General features: G+C 41.9%; 1 protein-coding gene across 1 annotated transcript in view; it reads left to right on the top strand.

The window, feature by feature from the left end:
- Nucleotides 1-5,803: 5,803 nt before the first annotated feature.
- The window catches only part of AP1G2 (adaptor related protein complex 1 subunit gamma 2), a 28,707-nt gene continuing 8,155 nt past the window's right edge, over nucleotides 5,804-26,355 (top strand). Inside the window, exons 1-16 of the mRNA XM_042476381.1 lie at nucleotides 5,804-5,934; nucleotides 7,900-8,104; nucleotides 9,576-9,700; nucleotides 10,961-11,102; nucleotides 12,008-12,104; nucleotides 13,752-13,828; nucleotides 14,704-14,799; nucleotides 16,875-16,955; nucleotides 17,263-17,361; nucleotides 18,728-18,783; nucleotides 19,915-20,028; nucleotides 20,942-21,082; nucleotides 21,194-21,248; nucleotides 22,229-22,351; nucleotides 25,186-25,275; nucleotides 25,388-25,518. Coding sequence (XP_042332315.1) covers nucleotides 7,901-8,104; nucleotides 9,576-9,700; nucleotides 10,961-11,102; nucleotides 12,008-12,104; nucleotides 13,752-13,828; nucleotides 14,704-14,799; nucleotides 16,875-16,955; nucleotides 17,263-17,361; nucleotides 18,728-18,783; nucleotides 19,915-20,028; nucleotides 20,942-21,082; nucleotides 21,194-21,248; nucleotides 22,229-22,351; nucleotides 25,186-25,275; nucleotides 25,388-25,518 — 1,631 coding nt within the window. The 5' untranslated portion in view covers nucleotides 5,804-5,934; nucleotide 7,900. The remainder of the gene's footprint in view (nucleotides 5,935-7,899; nucleotides 8,105-9,575; nucleotides 9,701-10,960; nucleotides 11,103-12,007; nucleotides 12,105-13,751; nucleotides 13,829-14,703; nucleotides 14,800-16,874; nucleotides 16,956-17,262; nucleotides 17,362-18,727; nucleotides 18,784-19,914; nucleotides 20,029-20,941; nucleotides 21,083-21,193; nucleotides 21,249-22,228; nucleotides 22,352-25,185; nucleotides 25,276-25,387; nucleotides 25,519-26,355) is intronic.

Here is a 26,355-nt window from a genome sequence, read left to right as displayed (position 1 = left end):
ATGTTGGGGGCGGGGGAGAAACTTTTCCAACCTATCCCCTCTGGTTTAGACAAGGAGAAAAAGACCCAAATACATTATGGTGCCCTTCTAGCCTTTATTATGGAGACTAAGGTGATACACCAAGTTAAATATGTTCTCTATGATTACTCAGAGATGGAGCTAGTCTACAGGTTAATTTATCTATGGTTTATACCAGTGAGTCGCAAAGTTTGGTCCTCCAAATGCTTTGGACTTCAACTCCCAGAAGCTTTAGCCAGCTTGGCCAACAGTCAGGAATGCTGGGAGCTGAAGTCCAAAACATCTGGAGGACCAAAGGTTGGGAATAACTGGTTTAGACTGTCAGAAACAAGAGAAAGAAAACTACAATTGAGCCTCTTAGGGTGCCACCACACCACCGAAATAGTCTAGTTTGGCACCACTTTAACTGCCATGACTCTATGGTATGGAATTCTGGGAAGTGTAGATGGTTATGGCACCTGAGCAAAACTGGAGTCCACTTAACAGCAAATAATGACAACATTATATCATACTCCTCCCAGGGACATCAATGGGGGAATGTGGGGAATATGGACTGCACCAGGTGACCCAGGATCTCAGGATCAGAGGACTTTATCACTTGGACAAAAAAGATGGGAGCATAGCTGGATGCTCTCGCCAATATCACTCAATAGCGTGAAAGTTTTCATACAACATTGCGTGATATTGCGATTATTGCATGAATAAAGAGGAATTCTAATGCCACTTTTTATTCACAGATTTTGCCGTGAATTCCTCTTTATTCATGATATCACACAATGTTGTGTGAAAATTTTTGCTCTATTGCAAAATATTGACAGGAGCATCCCACTATGCTCTCATCTTTTATTTGTCTGTGTGATAAATCCATAGAATTGGAAGAGACCCCAAAGGCCATCAATTCCAACCCCCTTCTGCCATGCAGGAATACATAATCAAAGCACCCCGACAGACAGCCATGCAGACTCTTTGGGTATTATCAGACAGAGGAAGGGAGCGAATCTCATCCTTATCCCATCCATGAATGCGATCACACGAAAAACATGCACACATTTGCACTGATCCTGTCACTAAACTGTCAGTGAAGTGGAGTTGCGGTAACACGTTCTTCCGTTAATACAAAATGAAAGGCAAGGACCGGACAATTCCACTTCAATGATGGGACAATGATAGGATAAGCGTAATGTGTGAAAGTCTTTCATGCAGTCACAGCCAATTGCAGTTTAAAGTTGGGACACTGACAGGATAAGCGTGATGTCATATGAAAATCTTTTCGTGATCGCCCTATAAGGATGGGGAAAGAATGTCCTGTCTCCTGTCTGATAATCTCCTGCGTTAAACTCATAAGAGTAGACTCAGTCCTCCACATTTGTGGCTTTGACTTTTGCGGCTTTGATTACTCACATATTGGAGTAATATGTTCTCTCTAGGAATATCTGGGTCCTCCAGCGCAACTCTATGGTCAACTTTAACCAAAAGTCATACGGAAAGACCTAGAGGTTTCTAGAAAGAACACTTCTCCCTTCTGGCGCAATTTCTATGGTCGATGTCTGGCAGATGATGACCACAGAGTTCCACAGGAGGACCTAGAGATTCCTAGAGAGGTGTCCCCTCAGGTAAAAATATAGTGTTTTCATTATTTCCTTTTTTCCACATTCATGGGGCTCCTGTACCCCTGGCCCAAGCAAACATGGAGGGAGGAATGAACACATACAAATTGAAAAGTCATGGCTTAAATTTGGCTGGCTAGGCTTGTTTCCACTTGCTCTCTGAACCCAAGCTGGGCTCTTTTGACCCAGAAAAGGATATACATATTGTACATTTTCAAAAGAAAAATATGTCTGATTTCTCTTTGGGCGGTTTAAGGCCTTTTTGTTAGAGCGCTTTGGAGCAGTCTAAGCATTTCTAGATCTATGAGCCTGTGGAAAGGGGTGTGGCTTAGCCTCAGAGAGATGATGGCTCCTATTGGGACGCTCTAGCCCTTTGCTCCATAGCTGCTCTCCTAAGGCTTCAGCGCCCCCTTGTGGCTATTCCTGTTTTTGCCTCTATGAGTCTCCCTGCCTGCATTCCCTGGAAGTCTGCAAATCCTCTCCTCCTCAGTTTGACCATTAGAATAGCTACCTAGGCATCACAAAAGGAAACTAAGGAGTCCTGATGGCCAGCCCTGAATCAAAGCAGTAGGAGATACTGATCCCACACATTGATTATCCTAAAAGTGATTGTCTGGTGAATGGCTAGGATTATTGTTGCTGTGGTTATTATTATCGGACCCTTTTGCACAATTTATAGCATCATGCTTCCATTTTTAACAGCCATGGCTGCATCCTCTGGAATTCTGGGGTTTGTAGTTTTCACTGTCTGGTTGAGAAATCTAAGTACCCCTTTCTAAACTGCAAATCCCAGGATTCCATAGGATGTTGCCATAGAAGTTAAAGCACAATTATAGCACAATAATTGTGTGGTATGAAAAGGCGCTTTCATTTACAGATGTTATCTTTCCTCACTAATCCATCAGTGATGCCTTTATTGGCCAACCGAAATGCATAATATACTTGTTGCAAGCTTTCGAAGCTCCATGAGTTTCTTCTTCATCAGGCAAGATGTTACAAACAAACAGGAGAAGAAGAAAAACACAACTGGAGATGTTAGTCATATGCCTGCGTGCTGCTTCAGCCCTTAGTAAAGATGGTTTACTGGGGAGGATATATTTTGTGCCGGCCAGTATACCATCTTTACTAAAGGCTGAAACAACATGCAGGCATCTCCAATTGTTTTTTCCCCTCCTGTTTGGTTTGTAACATCTTGCCTGATGAAGAAGAAGCCCATGGAGCTGCGTAAAGCTTGCAACAAGTATATCATGCATTTCTGTTGGCCAATAAAGGGTATCACTGATGGATGTTTGTTTGCATTTGTTAAATGGCCAACACAGCTACCTCTGAATGTTACACTTACAAATAAGGCAAATATATAACCGTTACGTGCTGTAGCTCCATCCTATGGAATCCTGGGATTTGTAGTTTTACAAGGTCTTTAGCTTTCTTTGCCAAAGAATGCTGGTGCCTCGCAAAATGGCCGATCTCAGGATGCTGTAGGATTGAGCCATGGCAGTTAAAGTGGTGTCACTGCTCAGATATACCAACTCTTCTCCAAAACCATGGAGCCCTTCACAGCACACTATGGCCTACAACTGTCCTGGTTTAGCAGGGAGAGTCCCAAATAATCCTCTGTTGTCCCATTCCACCCAGCTGCTTTTAAAATACCCCAGTTTCTCTCTCCTCTTACTTTTTCCCTTTGTCTTCAGAGTTTATCAGACAAGGGAAATTGGAAGTATAATCCAATGACAATCCGAACGCAATCATGGGGCTCAATGTTATTGCGTGATAGACCGCCACACACAAATTCGGGCAATTGCAAGCTATTTTCGGGCAATGGGAAGTCAGTTCGAACGCAATTCGAATTCATGTAAATTCACTGAACTAGTGAATTCATGTGAATGTGTTCTATATTATTTGCAGGTTTTCCTGTGCCCCTAACCCTAGTGGATGTGGAGGGACATGTGTACTGCAATCCTATATCGTGTGTGTGCCTTCAAGTCACCTGCCGACTTAGGGTCTCCTATCCAAGTACTAACCATGACTGAGCCTCCTTAGCTTCCAAGATTAGATGGGGGCTTGTGCCTTCAAGAAAATATATTGTCTCCTTGGGGGAATTCCCCCCCATTTTGCCCCTTCCAGCTGCACCCCTATATTTTCTATAGATTCTGCTCTCTAAGACTACAGCACCTTATGTGCATCATCTGGGCAAAAGTGTGTTCCAAGGAACTTCTTCCATATGTGTCCCATTTATGCATAGATATATTCAGGACTGCACTGCAAATATTTTTAGATACCAAGGGAAAAGGGTGCCATCCCAGATAATTCCTCCTGTAAATACAATTGGCCTTCCATAGCCATGGATTCCTTATTCAACCATCTACAGGTTGAAAATATTCAGAATAAATGTAAATTCCAAAAAACCAAACCTAGATTTTTGCCATTTTCTATCAAGGACACCTTTTTACTGTATTTAATAGGCTCTGAACATCCATGGATTCTGGTGTAGGGCTCCTGGAACCAAACCCCAGCAAATGCCAAAGTCCCAGTGTATATAACACTGGATTCTTTTGTAAGTTTTCTATGACTTGATATAGAGCTCTGATAGAGGATTTAATGAAGCTGTTCATTTTTTGAAAGTAACTTGTTGTAACTACTAGTTTCTAAAAAGTAGCCAGTTCAATTATTAGTTAATTTCATTTAGTTTTTGGACGGGAACCTTAGGATGGATAAGAAGTGTTGGTATCCCAGTACAGTGGACCTTCCACATTCGCTGGCGTTAGGGCCACAGGACCCCTGTAAAAGTGGGGGGAAATCCAATTTAAAAAACACTACTTTTTAAAAATCTGATGAGAGAACACATCTCTATTTATTATTGTTGTTGTTGTTGTTATTATTATTATTATTATTATTGCTACAGTGGGACCTTGTTATCTGCTGGAATTTGGTTCTGGGAACCCCTGTGGATAACAAAATCCACGGATGCTCAAGTCCCATTAAATATAACGGCATAGTAAATTGGTGTCACTTCTACAGAACAGAAACTCAAGGTTTGCTGTTTGGAATTTATACTTCTTTTGAATATTTTCAAGCCATGGATACTTGAAGCCATGGATAAAAAAATCTGTGGATAAGAAGGGCCAACTGTATTATTATTATTATTATTAATATTTGTATCACCCTCCTTTCCCAGAACTGAGATTCAGAGCGCCTTCACAATATTAAAAGAACAATACAATTTAAAACATAGAAAAGAGGTGTATTAAAAAGGGATTGAATTATTACAATGTTAAAATAGATAGCTATTAAAAGAATAGGAATCTAGGTCCTCCAAGGGCAATTCTGTGGTCAAGCTCTGCCAGAGGTTGAGCATGAAATTGCCATGGAGGACTTACAAATGCCTAGAGGAATGTTCTCTCTAGGAATCTCTAGGTCTTCCAGTGTGAATTTTGGCAAAAGTTGACAATAGAGTCAGGCTGGAGGACCTAGAGATTCCTAGAGAGAACATATTGATCAAATCCATGAATACGTATACTTGACTATACTGTATAGTATACTTGACTATAAGTCGACCTCATATATAAGTCGAGGGCAAGTTTTGGGGCCAAAATGATGGATTTTGATATGACCCATTGATAAGTCAAGTGTATACCTTGACTTGTACTGAAAGGTGTAAAGGACGAAGTAAAGGAAAAGAACTTACAAAATTCCAGAAGGCGTAACTATTTGTGTACATACTAAAGGCTGGATGGCTGAGAGAGTAGAAGGGGGTCAGTGCTTCCTGGGCAGATTAAACTCTTGCTTTTCACCACACACACACATGCATTAAAATACAGTACTTACATTGATCCGTGGATAAGTCGACTCAGGTTTTTTGGGTCGTTTTTCAAACCTAAATTTCTAGACTTATACATGAATGTATACAGTAATCAAATCCGCAGAACTCAAAGCTGCAAATATGGAGAGCCACCTGCACTTCTCTTACTGGATTAGGATGAAGAAGCCAGTGTAGCTTTGAAAGCTTGCAACATGTTTATTGTGCATTTTAGTTAGTACAATACAGGTATCACTGTTTGTTGTTGTTGTTGTTACTGGGATATGAGATTGTGTTTTCAAATTCTGTCCACAAGAGGGCTGCCTTGAGCCCAAGAACTTGTAGAAGCTCAGGTGAGTTTACCTGGCTGGAGGAGAGCATGGCCGGAAATGCAAGAGGTTGACTGAGCAGAAGAGGGGGGCTGCCACTGTCTCCACCTCAGTTTAATAATAATAATAAAGACATCTGGGAAGGTGTGACAAAAGAAAGAGTACGAAGTGGACTTCTGGACAGGTGAGGGCAAGAGTGAGTCCCAAAGAAGAAGGAAGTGGGGACAGAGAGCTAGGTTAAGATACCTGGATCAGGTGTGCATACATGCCTCTGGTTGCAGGCCATAGGGAAGAAGTGTCCTCCCCAAAAGGGGTGCTGGTTTAAGAGACTGTAAGTTGGGTCCGAGGGGTGCTACTAAGATGTCTTTGCTTGAAACTTTGGGGTGAAGAAAGAAGGGGGTTGGACAGGGATTGTAGCTACAAGGTATATTTTAAAGTATAGTGGGCCCTGGTATCCGCTGGGGTTTGGTTAGAGGACCCCCCGTGGATCCCAAAATCCATGGATATTTAGGTCCCCTTAAATATAATGGATAGTAAAATGGTGTGTCCCTTGTATAAAATTGCAAAATCACAGTTTGCTTTTCAGAATACATATATATACATATATATATATGAATATTTTCAAGCCGTGGATGCTAGAATCTGTGGTTAAGGAATCTGTGGATACGGAGGCCTGACTGTATTTTTAACATTTTTATCTTTTTAACTGTACTGTATTTTACTCGTTTAACATGCAATCTGTTTTAATATTTTAATAATTTAATTGTATACAGTATTAACATACCATTTTTGTATGCTTTTAACCATACTGTTGTTGTTGTTTTTTAAATGTTGTGAGCCACCCTGAGTCCCAGTTGTAGGAAAAGGGTGGGATATAAATAATAATAATAATAATAATAATAATAATAATACAAGGGAAGTTGGTTGGAATGAAGGCATTGCCTCCCAAATAAGAATGATGCCCTCGAAAATGAATTTTTCTTTTACTCCTTCTATTTTTAGTATTGCAGAGAGTGCAATGCTGAAAATATAATTTGCACCAAAAATTTAATTGTTTTGCACTGCCTTAGTCTCTTTGCTGATTTTGCTTTTCTTTAGCTACCTAAATTGTATTTCTAAATGCTCCATAGGAAGTTTTAAATGACTGAAATGGTGGAAATTTGGGGTCCAAGGCAAACATCACTTGAGTGGGCAAAATTCTTATTTAAGGGAAACACTTTTATTTTGCAGGGCTGTAGTTAGAGCCCTGGAGTTGGGAGGTGTTTGTGCATATGTCTTTGCCTTCACAAAGTTTTAAATTTCTCGTGCCATTTCTTGTTATTTCCTCCTCCTTGCACTATTGGATCGCCTTTTGGGATCCAAAATCCGCCGCCTGAGGCGGCTGCCTCAGTCTATCACAGAGTCCATCCTGATGCCCACATTATCCATAAATGCAAAGAAAAACTGCCCTTCCACTGTTGAATCGGTTTGCCCATGAGCAGCGTGACCAGATGTCCTCACTGCAAAGGAGGACAAGGCATGGCAAAATGTAAGACATTCGAGAAAAATGTTGGACATGACCAAACAACATTCCCATAAATGCAAATTCATGCTTCTTAGCCAGGCTTAAAATGGAGGACATTTTGCAATTCCTCTTGGACAGAAAGTTGAAATATAAACATGTCCTGGAAAAGGAGGATTTCTGGTCACCCTGACCATGAGCACAGGCTCAAAGGGTTTTAATAAATCAGCCGTGGCTTCATGCAGTGAAATGCTGGACTTTGTAGTTGGATGAGGCACTAGAGCTCTCTGGCTGAAAATTGTAATTGTTTCTCCAAAAACTGCGAATCTCAGAATTCCATGGAATGGAACCACAGCACTTAAAGGTGGAACCGCATCTGCACTGCAGAATTAATGCAGATTAACACTGCTTTAACAGCCATCACTCACTGCTGTGGAATTCTGGGATGTGTAGTTTTTGTGAGATGTTTCACCCTAAGGTCACCTTAGAGTTTCCATAAGTCTGAAACGGCTTGAGGCACACAACAACAACAACAACAAAACTCAAATGAGAGCCACTTCTCCCAAACATACAATTTAGGGAAGGGAATGAAATTGGAAAACGTCCACAGGATCCAATCCCCCGTTTCATTGCATTTTCCCTTCCCAGCATGCCGGAAGCACCACTCACCTTACCGGTCCTGATCCGGACAATACGGAGCGCACGGACCCAAGCGGAGGAGCGGGATCTGGTCCATCGAGAAAGCGCCAAGATCCGGGGAGCCTTTCGAGGGGATGAATCTGACACCCGGGCCACCAATTTAGCCAAGTTGCTCTATATCCACATGCTGGGCTATCCTGCCCATTTTGGACAGGTATACGTAGAGATATATTTCTACTACATTTAGCATCTCCTTCCTCTCCCCAGTTGGTATAAAAAGGTCTCCTTTACCCTCACGTTTCCATCACAACAATCCTGTGGGGTAGGTTTAGACAGCGAGATGAAGACTGACCCAATGGAGCTTCAGGGCTGAATTTGAACCCAGATCTAACCACACAGGCCCTTTATGCAGCTATTTCACCTGCCCTGCAAAAGCCATCAATGATCAGCAACACATTTTAGCTTCCAAAATGTTTAATTTTTCAATGAAAAGATTCTGCAGATTTGATATGCCAGGCAGGTCTCACAGAGTTCTGGCCTTGAAAAACAGGTATAGGAACTATAATGTTAGCTGAATCCTAATATTGGTTAGGTCTCCCCTATCTGAAATGCTTGGGACCAGAAGTGGTATGGATTTTAGATTTTAGGGGGATTTTGCATACACTTGTATTTGCATATACGTATATAATGAGCTATCCTGGGCATGGGACCCGAGCCTGAATGCAAAATTAATTATGGCACGATACAGACAGGCCAAAATAAAGCTGCTTTGAGTCACTTTGGAGGTATGCTGTTTAAATGATACATACTGTACATCCTAAGAGTCCAGAAGCCACACCAAAGCCATGCAGCTTCCAGACTCTTAGGACGCATGCTTCATTGAAACATCATACATCCAAAGTGACCGGAAGCAGCTTTATTTTGGCCTGTCTGTATAGGGCCATAATATGTTTCATATACATCTTATACACATAGCTTGAAGGTAATTTTATACAATATTCTAAATAGTTTTGTGCATGAATCCAAGTTCGTGTAGACCGAACCATCAGAAACCAAAGAGGTCACTATCTCGGCCATCTGTGAAACTACCTTTGCACTTTGAGCTCAGTTTGCAGTGGTTGATGTATGCAGAGGATAAAGGGGGAAATTAGGAGGAGAAGAAAGAAACCAGGACATTTTAAAAGCAGCTGGAAAACGACAAGAGGATAAGTTGGGACTGTCTCGGCCAAACTGGTGTCCCAGTTGGAGGCTGAATTTCAGGCTCCCAAAAACTCTTGAATCCAGGCTTGAAAGGGGAAAAGCAAGATGGTGCCTGCTATCTGCAGTTTTTTCCCCTGAGGCTGAGAGAGTGTGACTTGCCCAAGGTCTCCCAGTGGGTTTCATGGCCGAGCTTGGACTCGAATCCTGGTCTCCAGAGTCATAGTCAGAGTCCATGCTGGCTCTCCTTACATAACTACCTACAGTATATTTAATATGTAGAGAGATCTTGTGGCACCTTTGGGACTAACTGAAATAAAGAAGTTGGCAGCATGATCTTTCCTAGACTTCAGTCTACTTCCTCAAAAGATTAACTTATTAACACAGGCTGATGAATGAGGGAATGTGTCTGTAGTCAGTTTAATCAATGAAATGTTGTGTTCCTGCTATAATTTACATGGTTTCCTTCCATCCCTTCCGCCACACAGATGGAGTGCCTCAAGCTCATTGCCTCCCACCGCTTCCACGAAAAACGAATCGGCTACCTTGGCGCCGCCCTCCTATTGGACGAGAAGCAAGACACTCACCTGCTCCTGACCAATAGCATCAAGAAGTGAGGGAGGAGAAATTCGGAGGGCGGGCGCATGGATGGGACTCCATTTAGAAAAACAGATATTTAGAGTTAGGGATGGACCAAAGACAATGATAAAGAATTTGAGAGTGAAGAGTGGGCAGATATGTTGCCACAGCACTGGCTGTATATGCCCATGTGTGTAGGATATTTATTTATTAGTTGGATTTATGTCCTACCTTTCCTCTGACAAGTTCAAAATGGTGGCATATGGCTCTCCTATTCATTCCTTTTCCCTCACAACAACCCTGTGAGGAAGGCCAGTCTGAGAGAACATGGCTGGTTTAAACTCACCTAGCGAGTTTCATATTTCAGGGTGCATCTATAGAAATAAAGAAATAATGTTTGGAAAAAAATTATATATACACACAAGCATATATATAAATATATATATAATATCACCTACATACATACATATGTGTGTGTGTGTGTGTAATCACACACTCTCTCCCCCCCCTCTCTCTCTCTATATATATATATAAAATTTGACTTGTTATTTTATTCATGTATTGTAATTTTATATTGTTTTTATGTGATGTTTTAAATTGTGTTTATTGTAATGGGTTTTTACAGTGTTTTATTTGTGAACCACTTTGGGTCCCTTTCTGTGAGAACGGCAGCATAAAAATGAAATTAATAATAATAATAATAATAATAATAATAATCCTAAGTGACCTTCCTCTAAAAATAAGGTAATAGAAAAGGATTGTAACAAGCAATGTTGCAAGTTACTTTCCCAATCACTCACTTTCCAAACACGGTAATGGTTAGTGGGAATGAAGTACACTCGTCCCTCCACATTTGCAGATGTGATTATTCACGGATTTTATTAACGTGTTCACTTTAGCAATAGCTAGGTCCTCCAGCGTGACTCTATGATCAACTTTAACGAAATGTTGCACTGAAGGACCTAGAAGAGATTCCTAGAGAGAACACTCCACTAGGCATTTGTAGCTCCTCCAGTGCAGTTCTATGGTCAATGTCTGGCAAATGTTGACCACAGAGTTGCGCTGGAGGACCTAGAGATTCCTAGAGAGGTGTCCTTGCTGGTAAAAATGTGGTGTTTTTGTTATTTGTGGTTTTTCCACATTCACGAGGGTCCTGTGCCCAATTGTGAAGGTACGAGTGTATTTCTAAAAAGTAATTTTTCCAAACCCTGGGCAGGGTATTGAGCTTTTGAGAGGGTCCTTTCAGCCTCCCTTCTCATCCCTAATTCCCCTTTCTCTCCCCATGTCCTACTAGCGACCTTCTCCACTCCAGCGCCTGGGTTCAAGGCTTGGCTCTCAGCACCCTTGGCTCCCTGGGCTCAGCAGCCATGCTCCGGGACTTGGCTGGGGAAGTGGAACAGCTGGCCAAAATGGGGCAACTCTCCGTGCGGAGGAAGGTGAGATGCTACAAATGCACCCAAAACAAGGTTGCCAGGTGGAATTAGAGGCAGAGCTGTCCCTTTAACGGCTTCAGTTACAGCAGGTGTTGTGTGTCATGGAACCAGGTAAGAAGCAGCACCTGCTGAAATGCCCTCTTCTAACTACACAACAATTGAAGATGCAGCCGCCGGGTTGCGAGTTCAGGATTGTCCCAGGGCCTGAGGTTTCTGGCCCCAAACCTGAGACCAAGGGACAGCCCCTAGTGATGCCCTTAAGTGTTCTGCATTAAGTACCAACCACAGTTGTTCACAGACTGTGGTTCAAACACACACATGCAGAGAGACAGAGAGAGTAGGTTTCATGGCTGAGCCGTTTGTTTGTTTTTTAAGTGTAACTACAGTAGGCTCTTGGTATCTTCTGGTGTTTGCTTCCAGGACCCCTTTGGAATACCAAAATCCATGGATGCTCCAGATCCATTATATACAATGGTGTCTCTCATTTTAAAAAATGGCAAAACCAAGGTTTGCTTTTGGGATTTTGTTTGGGGGGGGGGGGGAGAGGAAAAAGGAGGTTATTATTATTTTGTTAATGAACAGGAAGGAGCTATTTAAAAGCTATATTCCTCAACCTCCCAGATGGGAGAGTGTCGGAGAAGAAGTATTTTACTCATTCACAGAAGTGCTCCTTAATTTAATCATTTGAAGGCTGGCTGTACATTGTCAGGAAGGTGTCCTATTCTAGAGGGGTCAATAAATTGGCTGTAACCACTCACCTGGAAAGAGCAATACTCTGCTCATTCTCAGAAGCAGTTTCTAAATCTGAATATTCTATCAAACTGCATGCCTGGAAGGCAACCCTATGGTACACACGGCCTCCAAATCCTCTCCTCTTTCCAAACCTCTCTGTTTTCTCCATCAACCAGGCCGTGGTTTGTGCTGTACACATTATCCGGAAGGTCCCCGATCTCACAGATGTGTTCATCTCACTTGGCGAGCAGCTCTTGACCGAACAGACATATGGTAAATGCCTTCTTCCTTTCAGTTTCTGGTGAATGCTGGTGACTGGCTGTTTGAGATGTTTAGTTTAACAAAAAGGGAAGCAGAAGAAAAGTTAGGGAACATCTTTAAAGAGAACATGGATCCAGAATAGTTCCAGGAGGGACTTTTCTAACTATATGGATGTGAAGGAGGGGCTTGGGAGAGGATCCAGTGAGTCACACTAATGTCAGGCCAAGGCAGCATGAAGGAACTTGACAAACTTCAGGAGAAACTAGTTACAAATGATTACTGTATATACTCATGGATAAGTGTAGAAATTTAGGTTAAAAAATTGACCCAAAAAACCTAAATAGACTTATCCATGGGTCAATGTAAGTACTATACTTTAACTCTCTCTCTCTCTCTCTCTCTCTCTCTCTCTCTCTCTCTCTCTCTCACTCACTCACTCACACACACACACACATATATATATCCATCCATCCATCCATCCATCCATCCATCCATCCATCCATCCCCTGGTGAAAGGCAAGAGTTTAATCTGTCCTGGAAGCATTTACCCCCTTCTACTCTTCCCTCCATCCAGCCTTTAGTATGAGTACAAATAGTTATGCCTGCTGTAATTTTGTAAATTCTTTGGCATTGTTTTCCTTTGCTCCCTCCTTTACATCCGTCCTTTCATTGCATGCCCCTAAGTTTTACCCTTGACTTATCCACGGGTCATATCAAAATGCATAATTTTGGCCCCAAAACCTGCCCTCGACTTATATGTGAGGTTGACTTATAGTCAAGTATATACAGTAGCTGCTTGTAATTCTTTTTCACGTTTCTCCAGATGGGCCAATGGTTCTGGTGAAGATCAGGCTATTATGTGTCTGGATTTCATGGCTTTTAATGGTTGTTCTAGCTCCATCCATTCCTGCCCTAAATACATTGGAGTTTCATCCCTTCTTTTTTCCAGCTTGATATGTGGTTAACGGTGATGTAGTTGGGGTTTCCTTCCTTCCCCATTGTCTCTTCTATGAATTCAATTTAGCTTTATAACTATACCCATTGTACCGATTTAGCGCATATATATATATATATATATATACACACACACACACACACACACACACACACACACACATACACAAGAGGGGAGCAATAAACATTTAGTCTGGCAACCAAAAATGTAATGAAGGAAGGAAGGTCAGAGGAAAACCATTGTGGGAAGGGTCCTTCCCTCATTCAACACATCATGAGTTGTATCTCAATGAGGGATAACTTTACTCCTTTCCTGGTGTTTAACTGTAAATTTTAATTATAGAGGTGTTGGCATCATTCAGTAGCAGAGGAGGAATACTATTCAGTTCAAGTGCTGACTTATGCTTTTGCCTCTATTGCTCTGTTGTAGGTACTGAGTCAATCATAAGGTGGATGTGAGGATGTGAGTGTATTTTGTATCATAACCCAGTGAGTTATAACATTCAGAGGTGTATGGGTGTTTAAAAATCTCTCTTTTAGCAGTTTCTGACAAATGGTAAAGTCAAGAGGTGCTTTCGAAAACATGGTAACTTTAATTAAAATATTGGGTCTTGGAATTGTTACTGGAACTAATTGCTTTTTAAAAGTAAAATTTTCCACACTCAGGAACTTGAGGATGATGAATAAATGTTTGTCTCTTCTCAGGCATTTTGCATGGGACCATCATGTTAGTTGCAGAGATGTGTGAACAAAGCCCACAAGCCCTTGAACACTTCTGCAAGGTGAGCAGCCATGAATATGTCTTCCCAGCTTCCTCTGCTGTTCATCCAGTACCTTTATGCCTAGTAGCCATGGCTGAACCGTACACAGTCCTGGGCTTTGTAGTTTTATGAGGCAACAGCACTCTTTGGTAGGGAAGGCTGAAAACCTGGTAAAACTACAAATCCCAGGATTCTATAAGATGGAGCTACAGCACTTATAGTAATGTCAAACTACATTATTTCTATCAGTGTAGATGAATCCTAAGAATTATATGGACTTCTAAGTGCTTAGATTCTAAATACAGAAAATGCCAGAGATGGTGCTATGGGACTTCCAGAGAGTCCAGCACTCTTTAGTAGGGAAGGCTGAAGACCTTGTAAAACTACCATACATATTTCAAGAACTAGTATGGCTTTATGACATTCTTGGGGAATGCTGCAAAAGGCCGGGGGATTCTGGGAGCTGTATCCAAAAATAAAATTTCTAGGCTCTGCCATGCTATTTTACAGTCGGCCCTTCTTATACATGGATTTTTTATACACAGATTCAAGCATCCATGGTTTGAAAATGTTCCAAAACAGTATAAATTTCAAGTATCAAACCTTGATTTTCCATTTTTTATAAGGCACATCATTTTGCTATGTCATTATATTTAATGGGACTTAAGCATCCATGGTTTTTGTTATCCACGGGGGATCTTGGAACCAAACCCCAGCGTATAACAAGGGTCCACTGTATTTCATTATTTTTTTAATGTATCACTTCTGTGTGTTTTAATTGTACTGCCTTTTAATATTGTAAGCCACTCTGAGTCCCCGTTTTAGGGAAAGGGTGCAATACAAATAAATAAATAAATAAAACACGGTGATAATATCCCCCCCCTTCTTTCCTCCAGCATGTGCCGCAGGTGGTGGGGGTCCTGCGTAACCTGGTGGTGGCTGGATACTCTCCAGATCACAGTATTTCAGGAATCAGCAATCCTTTTCTACAGGTAAAACATCCTCTTCTCCATGTCATCTGCCCCACAAATTCTTGTATTCTCTCTCTTTCTCCTTCCACAATTCGAGGGAGATTAAATTAAAATTAGCTATCTATTTTAAGATTGTTTTAAGACCTCCTTCAAAGGTAAAATCCTCTTAAAGTGAAACCCTGTATTACAAAACCAAATAAATAAAGATTCAGTAAATGAACTTTTAAGGAAAAATCCCAAAGAATTAAAAATAACCTGACATCTCTGTCTCGTCTTCCCCATGGCAACCATGGCAGGGGAGTCTGGAAAGAGAATAAAAAGTGTCATGTTGCAATCAGACCCAAAGCCTATTTGGTCTAACATCCTGTGTCCCAGTATGGTGGCGAACCTTAATACCTTCTGGGAAGGTTTTAGAAAACCAAAACACATGAGGATTCGAGGTCATTTACAGCCTCCTGCTTGTGTTTCCCAGGGGGGTGATCAAAGGGACACAATTTGGATACTGGAAATAATATATCACCATGTTGTGTGTCTTCAAGTAATTTCTGACTTATGGCGACCCTAAGGTGAAATGCCATGGCAGAATTTGTTCAGAGCAGACTTGCCATTTCCTTGCTCTGAGAGACTTCCCAAGGTGATCCAACGGATTTCCGTGGTCAAGTGAGGAATCGAAACTTGGTCTCAAATCCTCACTTAAACCCAGAGTCCTAATCCAACACTACACCATGCTGCTTCTCTATATCACCATACTGAGCACCTATCCTCCAGTTGTCCTGATTTGGCTGGGACAGTCACAGTTAATCCACTGTCATCCCACTTTTCCAGCTGCTTTTAAAATGTCCTAGGTTTTCTCTCCTCCTTCCACTTTCCCTCTTTGTCCTCTGCTTCTCTCACTTGCTGCAAACTTGTGTTCAAAGAGCAAAAGTACTTCTCACTCACTTAACTCGACAGGGAGGAAAGGAGAAGAAGGGGTGGAGACTTGCCCTTCGCAGCAGGGTCTGGCCAAAGCAAACTGCTGCAGCCTCTCCTGGCTTGTCTGTTCTTCCTCATTAAAAACTCTTGCCATCTTGGCCATATTCTGATGTTGCTTGGCTATTTGTATCCTGGTTTTCACCTGTGAAATATTGGAAGGTATGTAAGTGGTATAATGCCACATGAAATACAACAAACTGAGGGGTACCTCTTTCACCTCAAAGGCTAAAATCACTTTTGGGGCAGTTACTGGGGGCCACATATCAGCAATGGTCATGGCAAATGTGTGGGCCCCATAATGCCCACATCTTTTAACTTAAAGGTCTTGCTTCTAATAACTAAGCCTTAGGTATTGTATTTATATGCCTCCTTTCTCCCCAGAGGGACCCAAGGCAGCTCACAGACAAAAAGTTCCCCACCCTTGCAGTACATGGTGGAATATTCAAAGATATAGCCATGTTAGTCTGTAGAATCAGTATGTAGAGAAATTGTGTAGCACCTTTGAGACTAACTATAAGAAAGAAGTTGGCAGCATGAGCTTTCGTAGACTTCCTCAGATGCATTTTGTAGTCTACCTACTCAGATGCATTTAGTGGAAACCAAGGATAGACATATATATGCCATTGGTATGTGGGAATGTCAAATCAAATTCAAAATTCTTTTGGTATGGAAGTCCAGTTTTAACGAGGGTCGTTAGTGAACAAAGGCATATGGTGTGGAATATGTTATAGATGTGTGGTAACAAGAATTCTCTGTGTGCATAAAGGTGCAGGAACAGCCTCCAGTTAGAAACTGCTCAAGTTAACTGAACTAGAAGAGTCCAGTTTGCCTAGGACCTTGGAGAGACCCAGCAAACTGCAGTAGATGATACTGGACAGGACAGACCAACAGTTGAGTTCAGGTTCATAAAATGGCCAGGAGTCATGCAATCAGCTGCAATAGATGCCTGAGGAGGGATGAGTTGTCTGTTCGATTAAACAAATGTGCTAAGGTTTTTCTCTTTTTTACACCTCCTGGAGGCATGGTTTCCTCTCCTCTTTCTCTGCATTCTTCCCGCTGTGCCATTGCCACCTCCCTGAGCCATCCCTGCTCCCCACATCTCCTCACAATCCCCTCCTTCACAGGTACAGATCCTGAGACTACTAAGGATCCTGGGGCAAGACAACGAAGACACCAGCGAGGCCATGAATGATACCTTGGCTCAGGTGAAGACAGTGTTGGAAAGACTGCCATGAGAACATTTAGCAAGCTTTTAAGAACAGCATTCACTTCCATCTGAACAAAACAAGAGGGCAAATTGTTCTCCATTTTCTGATTAAACCTTGGTAGGCCTAGTCTAGACTTCATAACTTAAATGCTCTTTAATGCGGGATGAGGGGGATGTACTATTTTCTGGTTTATTCTTGGAATCAAAGGAGGATAGGATGAGGGCAAAATGGGTATCGGGTGGGAGCAGAAGGGAATGACTTGCAACTCATCTGCATCACTGCAATTTGTCTGATTTTTTCCCAGGTGGCCACCAACACAGAGACAACACGAAATGTGGGCAATGCCATCTTGTATGAGACAGTTCTTACAATCATGGGTGTGCAGTCAACCAGTGGACTGCGGGTATGGAAAAATGTCTGGGCACAAGCATACTGAGCTTGGCCTTGGCTAAATCGACACTTAGCTTCACCTTTTAAAGCCTTGTTTTGGGGCAACTTGTTTTATTAGGTTCAATTCAAAATTTTGGGAAACAGTTGCAGCAGGAGAGGAGAAAGTGTGGTCAATGGGCCACATGTGCCCTTGAAACTCATTTTTGAGGCCCTCAGGCCTTAAAATTGGGTAGAAGTGTGATGCATTTTCTGCCCCCCATATAGACCAAACCACACAAAATCACCGACAAATAGGGAAATTTTTCTTCCACAAATTAAAATAGGCCAAAATCAAAATCAGAAGTGGTATCCCTTCACTTCTGGCCCCCCCAGCATAGTAACTCAACACAGGGTTAAGGGGGTGCCCAGTTTTAGTGCTTCTCCCCTAATTAACAGATTGACTTCACAACTCTGTCTGGTATCCGGTCTAACACTGGTTACTGAAACCCAATTTTGTGTCAAACTACAGTCAAATTTGCGGGTTCCATCTGCTACTCTTAAATTTGTGTATCTCTGCACTGTAGAAAAAATGCAGTTTGATACTACTTTAAGTGCTACAGCTCCATCCTATGGAATCCTAGGATTTATAGTTTTACAAGATCTTTAGTTTTCTCTCTCAAAGAGTGCTGGTGTGTCACCAAACTACAAATCCCAGGATTATGTAGAATGGAGCTATAGCAGTTACAGTGGTGTCAAACTGCATTATTTCTACAGTGTAGATGCACCCTTAGTCTTATGGATTAAGACACAATTTGGCCTTAAATCCACGTAAAGTTAAGAAGTTCTATAGCCTTAGCAAAAATATGTGTAATTTAAACAATTATGCAAAACTGTATTCCCCCCCCCCTTTATTTAAAGGTGTTTCATAATCAAAACCAGTAGTAGACAACTTTGGTGGGTCTGGGATTCAAGTTTCTTCCCTTGAGATTCACTGGATGGCAGAAAAAACCACCAAAAATGTTTTTTTTTAAACCAAAAAAACCTAGAAGTGGCTGGAAATTCACTTCTATTTTTAAAATGGATTTTTAATGCTAAAAGAGTTGTGGCAAGTGCCTGTTCAAAAGGGGAATCATCAGCTCTAGAGGCTTTCAGGAGAAGCAATTCATCCTTTTTTGTGCCTAGAAAAAGGACAATCTGGGCAGTATAGATGGGTTCAGGGCCACAAGGCCTTGTGGGCCACATGTGGCCAAGGACCACCCCTATGATAAAGTGCAGCTTTCTCAGCTTGTGCCTAAATCCAGCATTGCTTGGTTCGTTCCTTCCGTAGTTATCCGTTGCTTTTCCTCTCTTCTACCTGGTACATTTTGTGAAGTCAGGATACTTCTTTTTTCTGTATACAGGTTCTTGCTGTAAATATCCTTGGGCGGTTTCTCCTCAACAAGGATCGAAATATCAGGTAAAAAGCCAAACAAAAATGAGCAGGAATTTGACCCAAGTTGGGCTGGATATATCCCAACTTTCTAATTCCCTAAAATTTCCTGCTACTTTGCAAATATTCGGGTGACATTGGCTGATAAACACTGTAGCCTGGTTTCCTTCAAACATTGCTTTCCTTCATCCATTATCTAGCATACCCTCCAATTGTCCCAGTTTGACAGGGACAGTCCTGATTAATCCTCCACCATCCCACTTTTCTAGGTTTTCAAATGTCCTAGTTTTTCTCTCCTTTTCCCCCTGCTTGCTTAATTTCTGCAAACAGAGTTCAAAGTGCAAAAATAGTTTGCATTCAGTTATCTCATCAGGAGGGAGAGGAGAAGAGAAGGGAATCTCACGCTTCCCAGGCAAAAGCAAACTGCTGCAGATTCTCCTAATGTGTGTGCATTAATAACTTTTGTCATCTTGACCATACGCTGGTGTTGCTTGGCCATATGCATCCCAGTTTTCAGCAGTTCAGCATTAGAAGGTATGTATGAGGTGGAAGAAGTGATTCCCGGAGGGGCATTTTAATTAGCAACAGTGGACCTGAAACATGCAGAAAGCTAAATGACATCAAGGACAACATGGAATTAATCTGAGCTCCACATGGAGCATCTTTCAGCCCTATTTCTACTAGCTCATCTCCCCCCACCATTACCTGTTGCATTTTCTCTCCTCCTGGTGGGAAAAGGAACATAGGAGAAATGCTTACAAACTCCTGAAGGATACACTGTGGGTGGTCTTGTATTTCAGTCTCAGTTTGTCTACCCTTCTCCTTGTTTCTCTACCCATACTCTATGTATGTTTATTTATATAGAGATAGAGAGTTGTTTTCTCTGCCCCACACACCGGCTTAACCTTGTTGTAATGTACTGCATTGCTGTTGGGAATTTTATGGGAATTTTATGATTTTATTGTCCTTTTAGGGAGGGAGGATTGTTTGGAGGGTGGTAGTGAATAAGGGAATGCCTTTTGTATGTTTGTTATTGTATCTAATTGTTGTTTTTTGGTCTGCTGTTACCCGCCTCGATCCTACAACAGGGAGAAGCAGGATACAAATAAATATTTTATTTATTTTATTTATTATTATTATTACTCCCATTCCCTATAGATACGTGGCTCTAACATCTCTTCAGAAATTGCTGCAAGCTGAGAACAGTGCTGTCCAGAGGCACCGAGACACAGTCCTGGCATGCCTGACCGATCCTGACCCAACTGTGAAGAGGTATGTTGGGAAATGTGAGAGATAATATTGACTCTCTGAAACAGAATAATCAATTGGCAAGGCAGAACCTGAACAAGCACCAGTCCCATGTCCACCCACCAACACACGCAGGGTTTAGCAGAGTAGGAGAAAAGCTTAGTATACTTCTTTGTATACAATGGGCCCTTGTTATCCACTGGGGTTTGGTTCCAGGGCCCCCCATGGGTACCAAAATCCGTGGCTACTCAAGTCCTGTTGAATACAGTGGTATGGTAAAGTGGTCCTCCTTACATAAAACGGCAAAATCAAAGTTTACTGTTAGGAATTTATACTTTTTTTCAATATTTTCAAGCCACAAATGCTTGGATCCATGGATAAAGAATCCATGGATATGGAGAGCTGGCTGAAATGGCTAAATCTAGCTTTGATAAGAAATTATGTCAAACCAGTATGCTTCCATTCTTAAACTAATGTGATTGTGGCAGGTCAGCAAACTGGTGTGACAAAGTCCTAAGTAGAGGGCAGGGAGAAATGGCTGTAGGCTAGAGTAATGCAGGAAAAGAAGAACCCTGGTAGAAACTAACAAACAGGAAGCCATCATAAATATTTGCTGTATCTAAACCTCACTAGATTAACATGCACACTAGCAATTTGTGAATATAGCCATGCAAAGTTTGCTAACTCTACCAAAGTGAGAGGAATGGATGGGAAGCCAAGAAGAGGTTCCAGAAAGGAAGATGCTGGATAAATCCACAGTAAAAAAAAAAAAGCTTCTAGCATCTTCCAGACGTGTTTGACCCCTATCCCTGTCATCTGCAGTTAGTGTGACCAACAACAATTCTGGCTGCATATGATGACTGTTGTAGCTGAAGGCATTTTGTATAAGGCTAGAGAAGAATGATAGAAAGAAGAAAAACTCTTCTGTCCTCCTCAGGCGAGCCCTGCAACTTAGCCTGGCCTTGGTGAACAACAGCAATGTGAGGACCAGTGTGAAAGAACTTCTATCCTTCCTCAACACCTGTGCCCCAGACCTGAAATCAGACTGCGCTTCTGGAATATTCTTGGCTGCTGAGAAGTGAGTCTGCTCTGAGTCTTAGCTGCAGGGGTCCAGCTGAGGAGAACCTTCTCCTTTTATGAAATGGGTCTGAAATATTCCCTGCCTCTTCTCCTTTCTCCCTTGCTTTAGGTTTGCACCCAACAAGCGTTGGCACATAGACACCATTCTCCAGGTTCTGACCATGGTAAGGTGGACACCGGTAGCTGTTGTGGTGGTAGGATGCATAAGGAACAGAGTACTGCAGCTCTTCAAAGACCTTTTTCTTAGTGCAGTGGTTCTCAGCCTTTGAACCTCCAGACGTTTTGCACTTCAGCTTCCAGGAGAAACAGCCAGTATGGCCAATGCTCAGGAATTCAGGCAACTGAAGTCCAGAGCATCTGCAAGGCCAAAGGCTGAGGACCAATGTCTTAGTGGATTCTTTTACTCCCCCCTTATTTCCCAAAAAGTATACTTTTTTCCTGGAGGAATTGACTTATCACAGTGCAGCCTGATGTTAAAGTCTCCCTTCACTTATTTTTCATTGGTGCATTAGCATTTCTTTCTCCTTCTCTGTTCTAAGGTCACCTTCAGAATGGTCTTCCAGTACGACTCTATGGTCAACCATAGAATCACGCTGGAGGACCTCCAGTTGCTTAGAGAGACTCTTTTTCCTCAGATGCTGGCAAACCACGGTTACTGATCCTGCCAATAAAGGGATTGGAGTGTAGCCTAGAGATTTGGGATGGCTTAAAGGGAACTATCCAAGGTTCTGAACGTATTTGTGGTGGGCATCAACAACAACCTGGATAGCTGGATAGCCTCAGCTCCTACTGTCAAAGTCAAAAGGGTGGGACTCAAAAGATGAGATTATTTTAGTTTGAAAGCTCTTCGTGCCAATTGGTAAGCATTAGGAAAGGTCCTTTATGCATTTAGAACTGTTAGAAAACATATACAAAAAATAGAAAACCACCTAGAAGTGGTATAATGGGGAAGGATCTGAGGAAACCTAGAGGGCATGTTTTGGTACCCCATCCTGGCTCCACAAAAGAAGGGTCAAATCCTTGACACTTTGGGATCAGTGGAAGAAGAGGGGAGGTCTTTTAACATTCCTAAAGAAAAGGAAGGGCCAAGCAGAGAAACCTCTCTGAAAAGGCTGCAAACTCCATCTTCTCTTTCCCTTTCTAGGCTGGCTCCTATGTGCGTGACGACTCAGTGCCCAACCTCATCTGTCTAATTGGAGGTGCCAAGGAACTTCACAGTTACGCTGTGCAGCAGTTATACAGCGCACTGGCCCAGGATATCTCTCAGGTGTGCTTCTTGTTGATTTGGGGAGATGCTGAGAGCAAAGTTGCTGACTTTTGGAGATTCAGAAAGGGAAGAATGGGGATGCAAACTTGCACACATTTCCTTGGGAACAAGACCCACTAAACACAGTGAAAAGACATAGCTACAATCAGGCTGTACCAATTGTCATCTGGAAGCAGAAAAGAGCCAACACCTTTCTCCAAAACAGCTTGGTATTCGCTCTAAGGTTGTACCCACACTGCAAAATTACAGTGCTTTGACACCACTTCTTACACTATAGTGCTTTGATACCACTTCTGTTGTAATGGCTCCATCTAGAAAATCCTGGGACTTATAGCTGTATGCATGAAATGTTTAGAATTGTATGCTGGAGAGTTCCAGTTCTCCAGTTTAGAGAAATGCTAGAGAGTTATAAGTATTCTAAGTACCTCATCAAACCACAGATACCATATTCTATAGAATGGAGCCATGGGAGATGAAGAGGTATCTTGCTGTTGTGATAGCACTATGTAGATAAACCACAAGATGATGTTCAAGGTCAGAACTGAAAGCTTTATTTGGCCTGTTGGGAAACTATAGGCCATACTGTGTCATGGGACGAGTGTGCAATTAGATGTTGCAGAAGTTACTACCTGCACTTGTAGTATATTTCTAATCTTACCTGAGCTGCATCTACTTGCCTTCTTCCAACTCCATGCTCTTTTTAGCTTGTGTGAGTTGCAAAACAAACATACCACATCAGAGGGCTCCTGAACTTGAATGGTTGTGTAAAAGAGAGAATTTCAGCAGGTCTTGCTTGTCGTGCAACCAGGTAACAAGCCACACCTGCTGAAATTCCCTCTTATATATAATCATTAATTATAATTAAGTTCAGGAGCTTTTCCAGTTTTCAGTCTGGCAATCCTACGTTCAGTCTATAAACCAGCCCAGAAGATTGTTGAGAGGAAAAGACAGGATGTATACCACAATGGACTCCTTGGAAATAAAATGAAATAAGACTACAGTATTTTGATATAAAATAATGATATTGTAGGGTGTCAGTTGAGCTCTTCTCTACCTACAAAGTGCCCAGATATAATATTGATGGCACCTGGCTTGATAGCAGTGCATGTGAAAAGGATCTAGGAGTCTTTATGGACCACAAACTGAACATGAGTCAGCAGTGTGATGTGGCAGCAAGAAAAGTCAATGTGATTCTAGGATGCATCCAAAGAAGTAAAGCGCCTAGATCGAGGGAAGTAATAGTGCCACTTTATTCAGACCTCACCTTGAATACTACGTCCAGTTCTGGGCACAACAATTCCAGAAAGATGTAGACAAGCTGGAGCATGTCCAGAAGAAGGCAACCAAAATGGTGAAAGGTCTGGAAACCATGCCCTATGAAGAGAGACTTAGGGAGCTAGGTATGTTTCCTGGAGAAGAGAAGATTAAGAGGTGATATGATAGCCGTGTTGAAATATTTGAAGGGATATTGTCATATTGAGGATGGCGCAAGCTTGCTTCTGTTGCTCCAGAGATTAGGACATGGAGCAATGGATTCAAACAATAGGAAAAGAGATTCCACCTAAACATTAGGAAGAATTTGTTGATGGCAAGAGCTGTTTGACAATAGAACACACTCCTTTGGATGGTGATGGAGTCTCCCTTCTCCAAAAAAACAGAGGCTGGATGGTCATCTGTTGGGAGTGCTTTGATTGTGTCTTTCTGCAAGGACTAATAGGGTTGGCCCTTGAGGTCTCTTCCAATGAATAAGTGAACAGAGTAGGGGAAAAATATGGGATTTGCATATATTGAAAAATATGTCTGTAAGACTAAAAGAGAATTATTATAATTTGGTTTGGAGATGGTACCTGACTCCAGTATGATGAAGTGAAATAGATACGAAATGCGCAGTGTTATGTTGGAGGGGTTGCCAGGAAACTGGCACCTATATCCACATGTGGAGTTGTAAATATGTACAGAAATTCTGGCAAATGGTATTTGAAGAGATAAGAAAGATAATCAGAAAAAAAATCTTGAAATAACCTCAGATATCACTTTATTATCAATTTTTGATAAGGTTAAATGTACTCAAGCTATTAAAGATTTGATTACAAATTTATTGACAGCAGCTAGATTAATAATACCAAGAAAATGGAAAATTCAAGGTAGTTACCAAATAGAAGAATGGTATAAAGAAGTTTGGGATATTGCTATTAATGGTAAATTATCAGGTAGGCTTAAAGTTAAAAAAGGATTATGGAAGAGGAATGATTTTGGAGAGGTATGAAATAAGTTTATAGAGTATGTTTTTATAAGCAAAAAGGGGTGTATGCCTCCACAATTTTGGAAAACTGATCAATTAAATGGTATATATATATATATCATCCTGGGGATAGAGTGCACTTTGTAGTGGTGTTGAAAAGATTTATATATATTGTTTGAGTTTTAATGTGGGTTTTTTTTTTTGTAATTGTAATAAAAACAATTTTAAGAAATGAGGTCTTTTCCAACTCTATGGAGATTATCAGATGGGGGGGGGGGAAGCCGGAAGTAAAAGGTATACTCCTGGCAAAGTCGCACGAAGATGCTGAAGATTTTCAGATACATCGCACTTATCCAAGACTTAACTCATGAAGATCCAGGAATGCTCCAGCAACAAACCATTCACGGGGAATTTCCATGTTTCTCGAGCATTTCTGGATTTTCATGGGTTAAGTCCTGGATAAGCACCATGTCATTTGAAAATCTTCATCACAATTGCGCGACTTTACTGTGACTCTGCCTTTTTCTTCCCCGATTTCCCCCCATATGATAATCTTCTTTGATTCTATGATCTTCTTTTGTCTCTCCCTCAGCAACCCTTAGTCCAAGTGGCCATCTGGTGCATCGGTGAATATGGCAACTTCCTTCTGGAAGGCAGCTGTGAAGAGGTGGAGCCCAAGCAAGTGAGGAGACGTTCAGGTTGTGCAGGTGGTGGTATACATGGAGGAGGGGAGGTTTGCTCACTTACCCCCTCATATAAAACTTGTTCTTCCTCTCCACTCCCCCCCCCAACAGGTTAATCCGGAGGAGATGCTGTCCCTTTTGGAACAGGTGCTCCAGTCACACCTGTCCCTGCCGGCCACCAGAGCCTATGCCCTCACTGCCCTCATGAAGCTTGGGACCCATCTCCAAGGCAATGATGTCAAGTGAGCTCAAGTCTCTCAACCTGACAGTTTACAGATGATTAAACAACAAGACTGTCTGCACCGGAAATTTAAATTGGGTTTAGCTGCAATGGTCCCTTCTCTCTCTCCCCACACAAACCCTTGGGAACTGACTTTTGTGTGAGCCCAGGCTGCTTTCATGGTGTGCCATTATCAGAATTCTTACTTCAGGAATTCTGCTGATTGAAACTGGTTTCTGAAACCAGTTTAAAAGTGCCCTCAGAGACCTCACTGTAGGGCTTACAAAGCCCAAGCCCCAGATTTGTTGTTGTTGTTGTGTTTCTTTGAGTCATTTCTATTATTATTATTATTATTATTATTAAGCTTTATTTATATAGCCTGTTTCTGATTTATGGCACTCTCATGGGGTTTTCTTGATAGGATTTGTTCAGAGGAGGTTTGCCATTGCCTTCCCCTGAGGCTGAGAGAGTGTGTCTTGTCCAAGGTCACCCAGTGGGTTTCATGGCTGACTGGGGAATTGAACGTAGGTCTCCAGAGTCATAGTTCAACACTCAAACTACTATGCCACACTGGCTGTCCTAGAAACCTCTGAAATGTGGAGTTGAAGGCTTTCATGGCTGGCATCTATAGTTTATTGTGGGGGTTTTTTTGGGCTCTGTGGCCATGTTCTAGCAGAGTTTCTTCCTGACGTTTTGCCAGCATCTGTGGCTGGCATCTTCAGAGAATGCTTCCCTGGAAATAAGTTGGGTATGTATATACTCTGTGACCCTGGGAAGGCAGGAGAGATTTGCATGTGGATTGTTCATTTGCTAATGGCAGGCCTAGGATGGAGGATCTGCAAAAGAGGATGAGTGTCTG

This window comes from Sceloporus undulatus, chromosome 6, assembly GCF_019175285.1.
Source record: "Sceloporus undulatus isolate JIND9_A2432 ecotype Alabama chromosome 6, SceUnd_v1.1, whole genome shotgun sequence".
Taxonomy (NCBI): domain Eukaryota; kingdom Metazoa; phylum Chordata; class Lepidosauria; order Squamata; family Phrynosomatidae; genus Sceloporus; species Sceloporus undulatus.
Note: the sequence above shows the minus strand (reverse complement) of the source record. Positions and strands in the feature narration are given on the sequence as shown.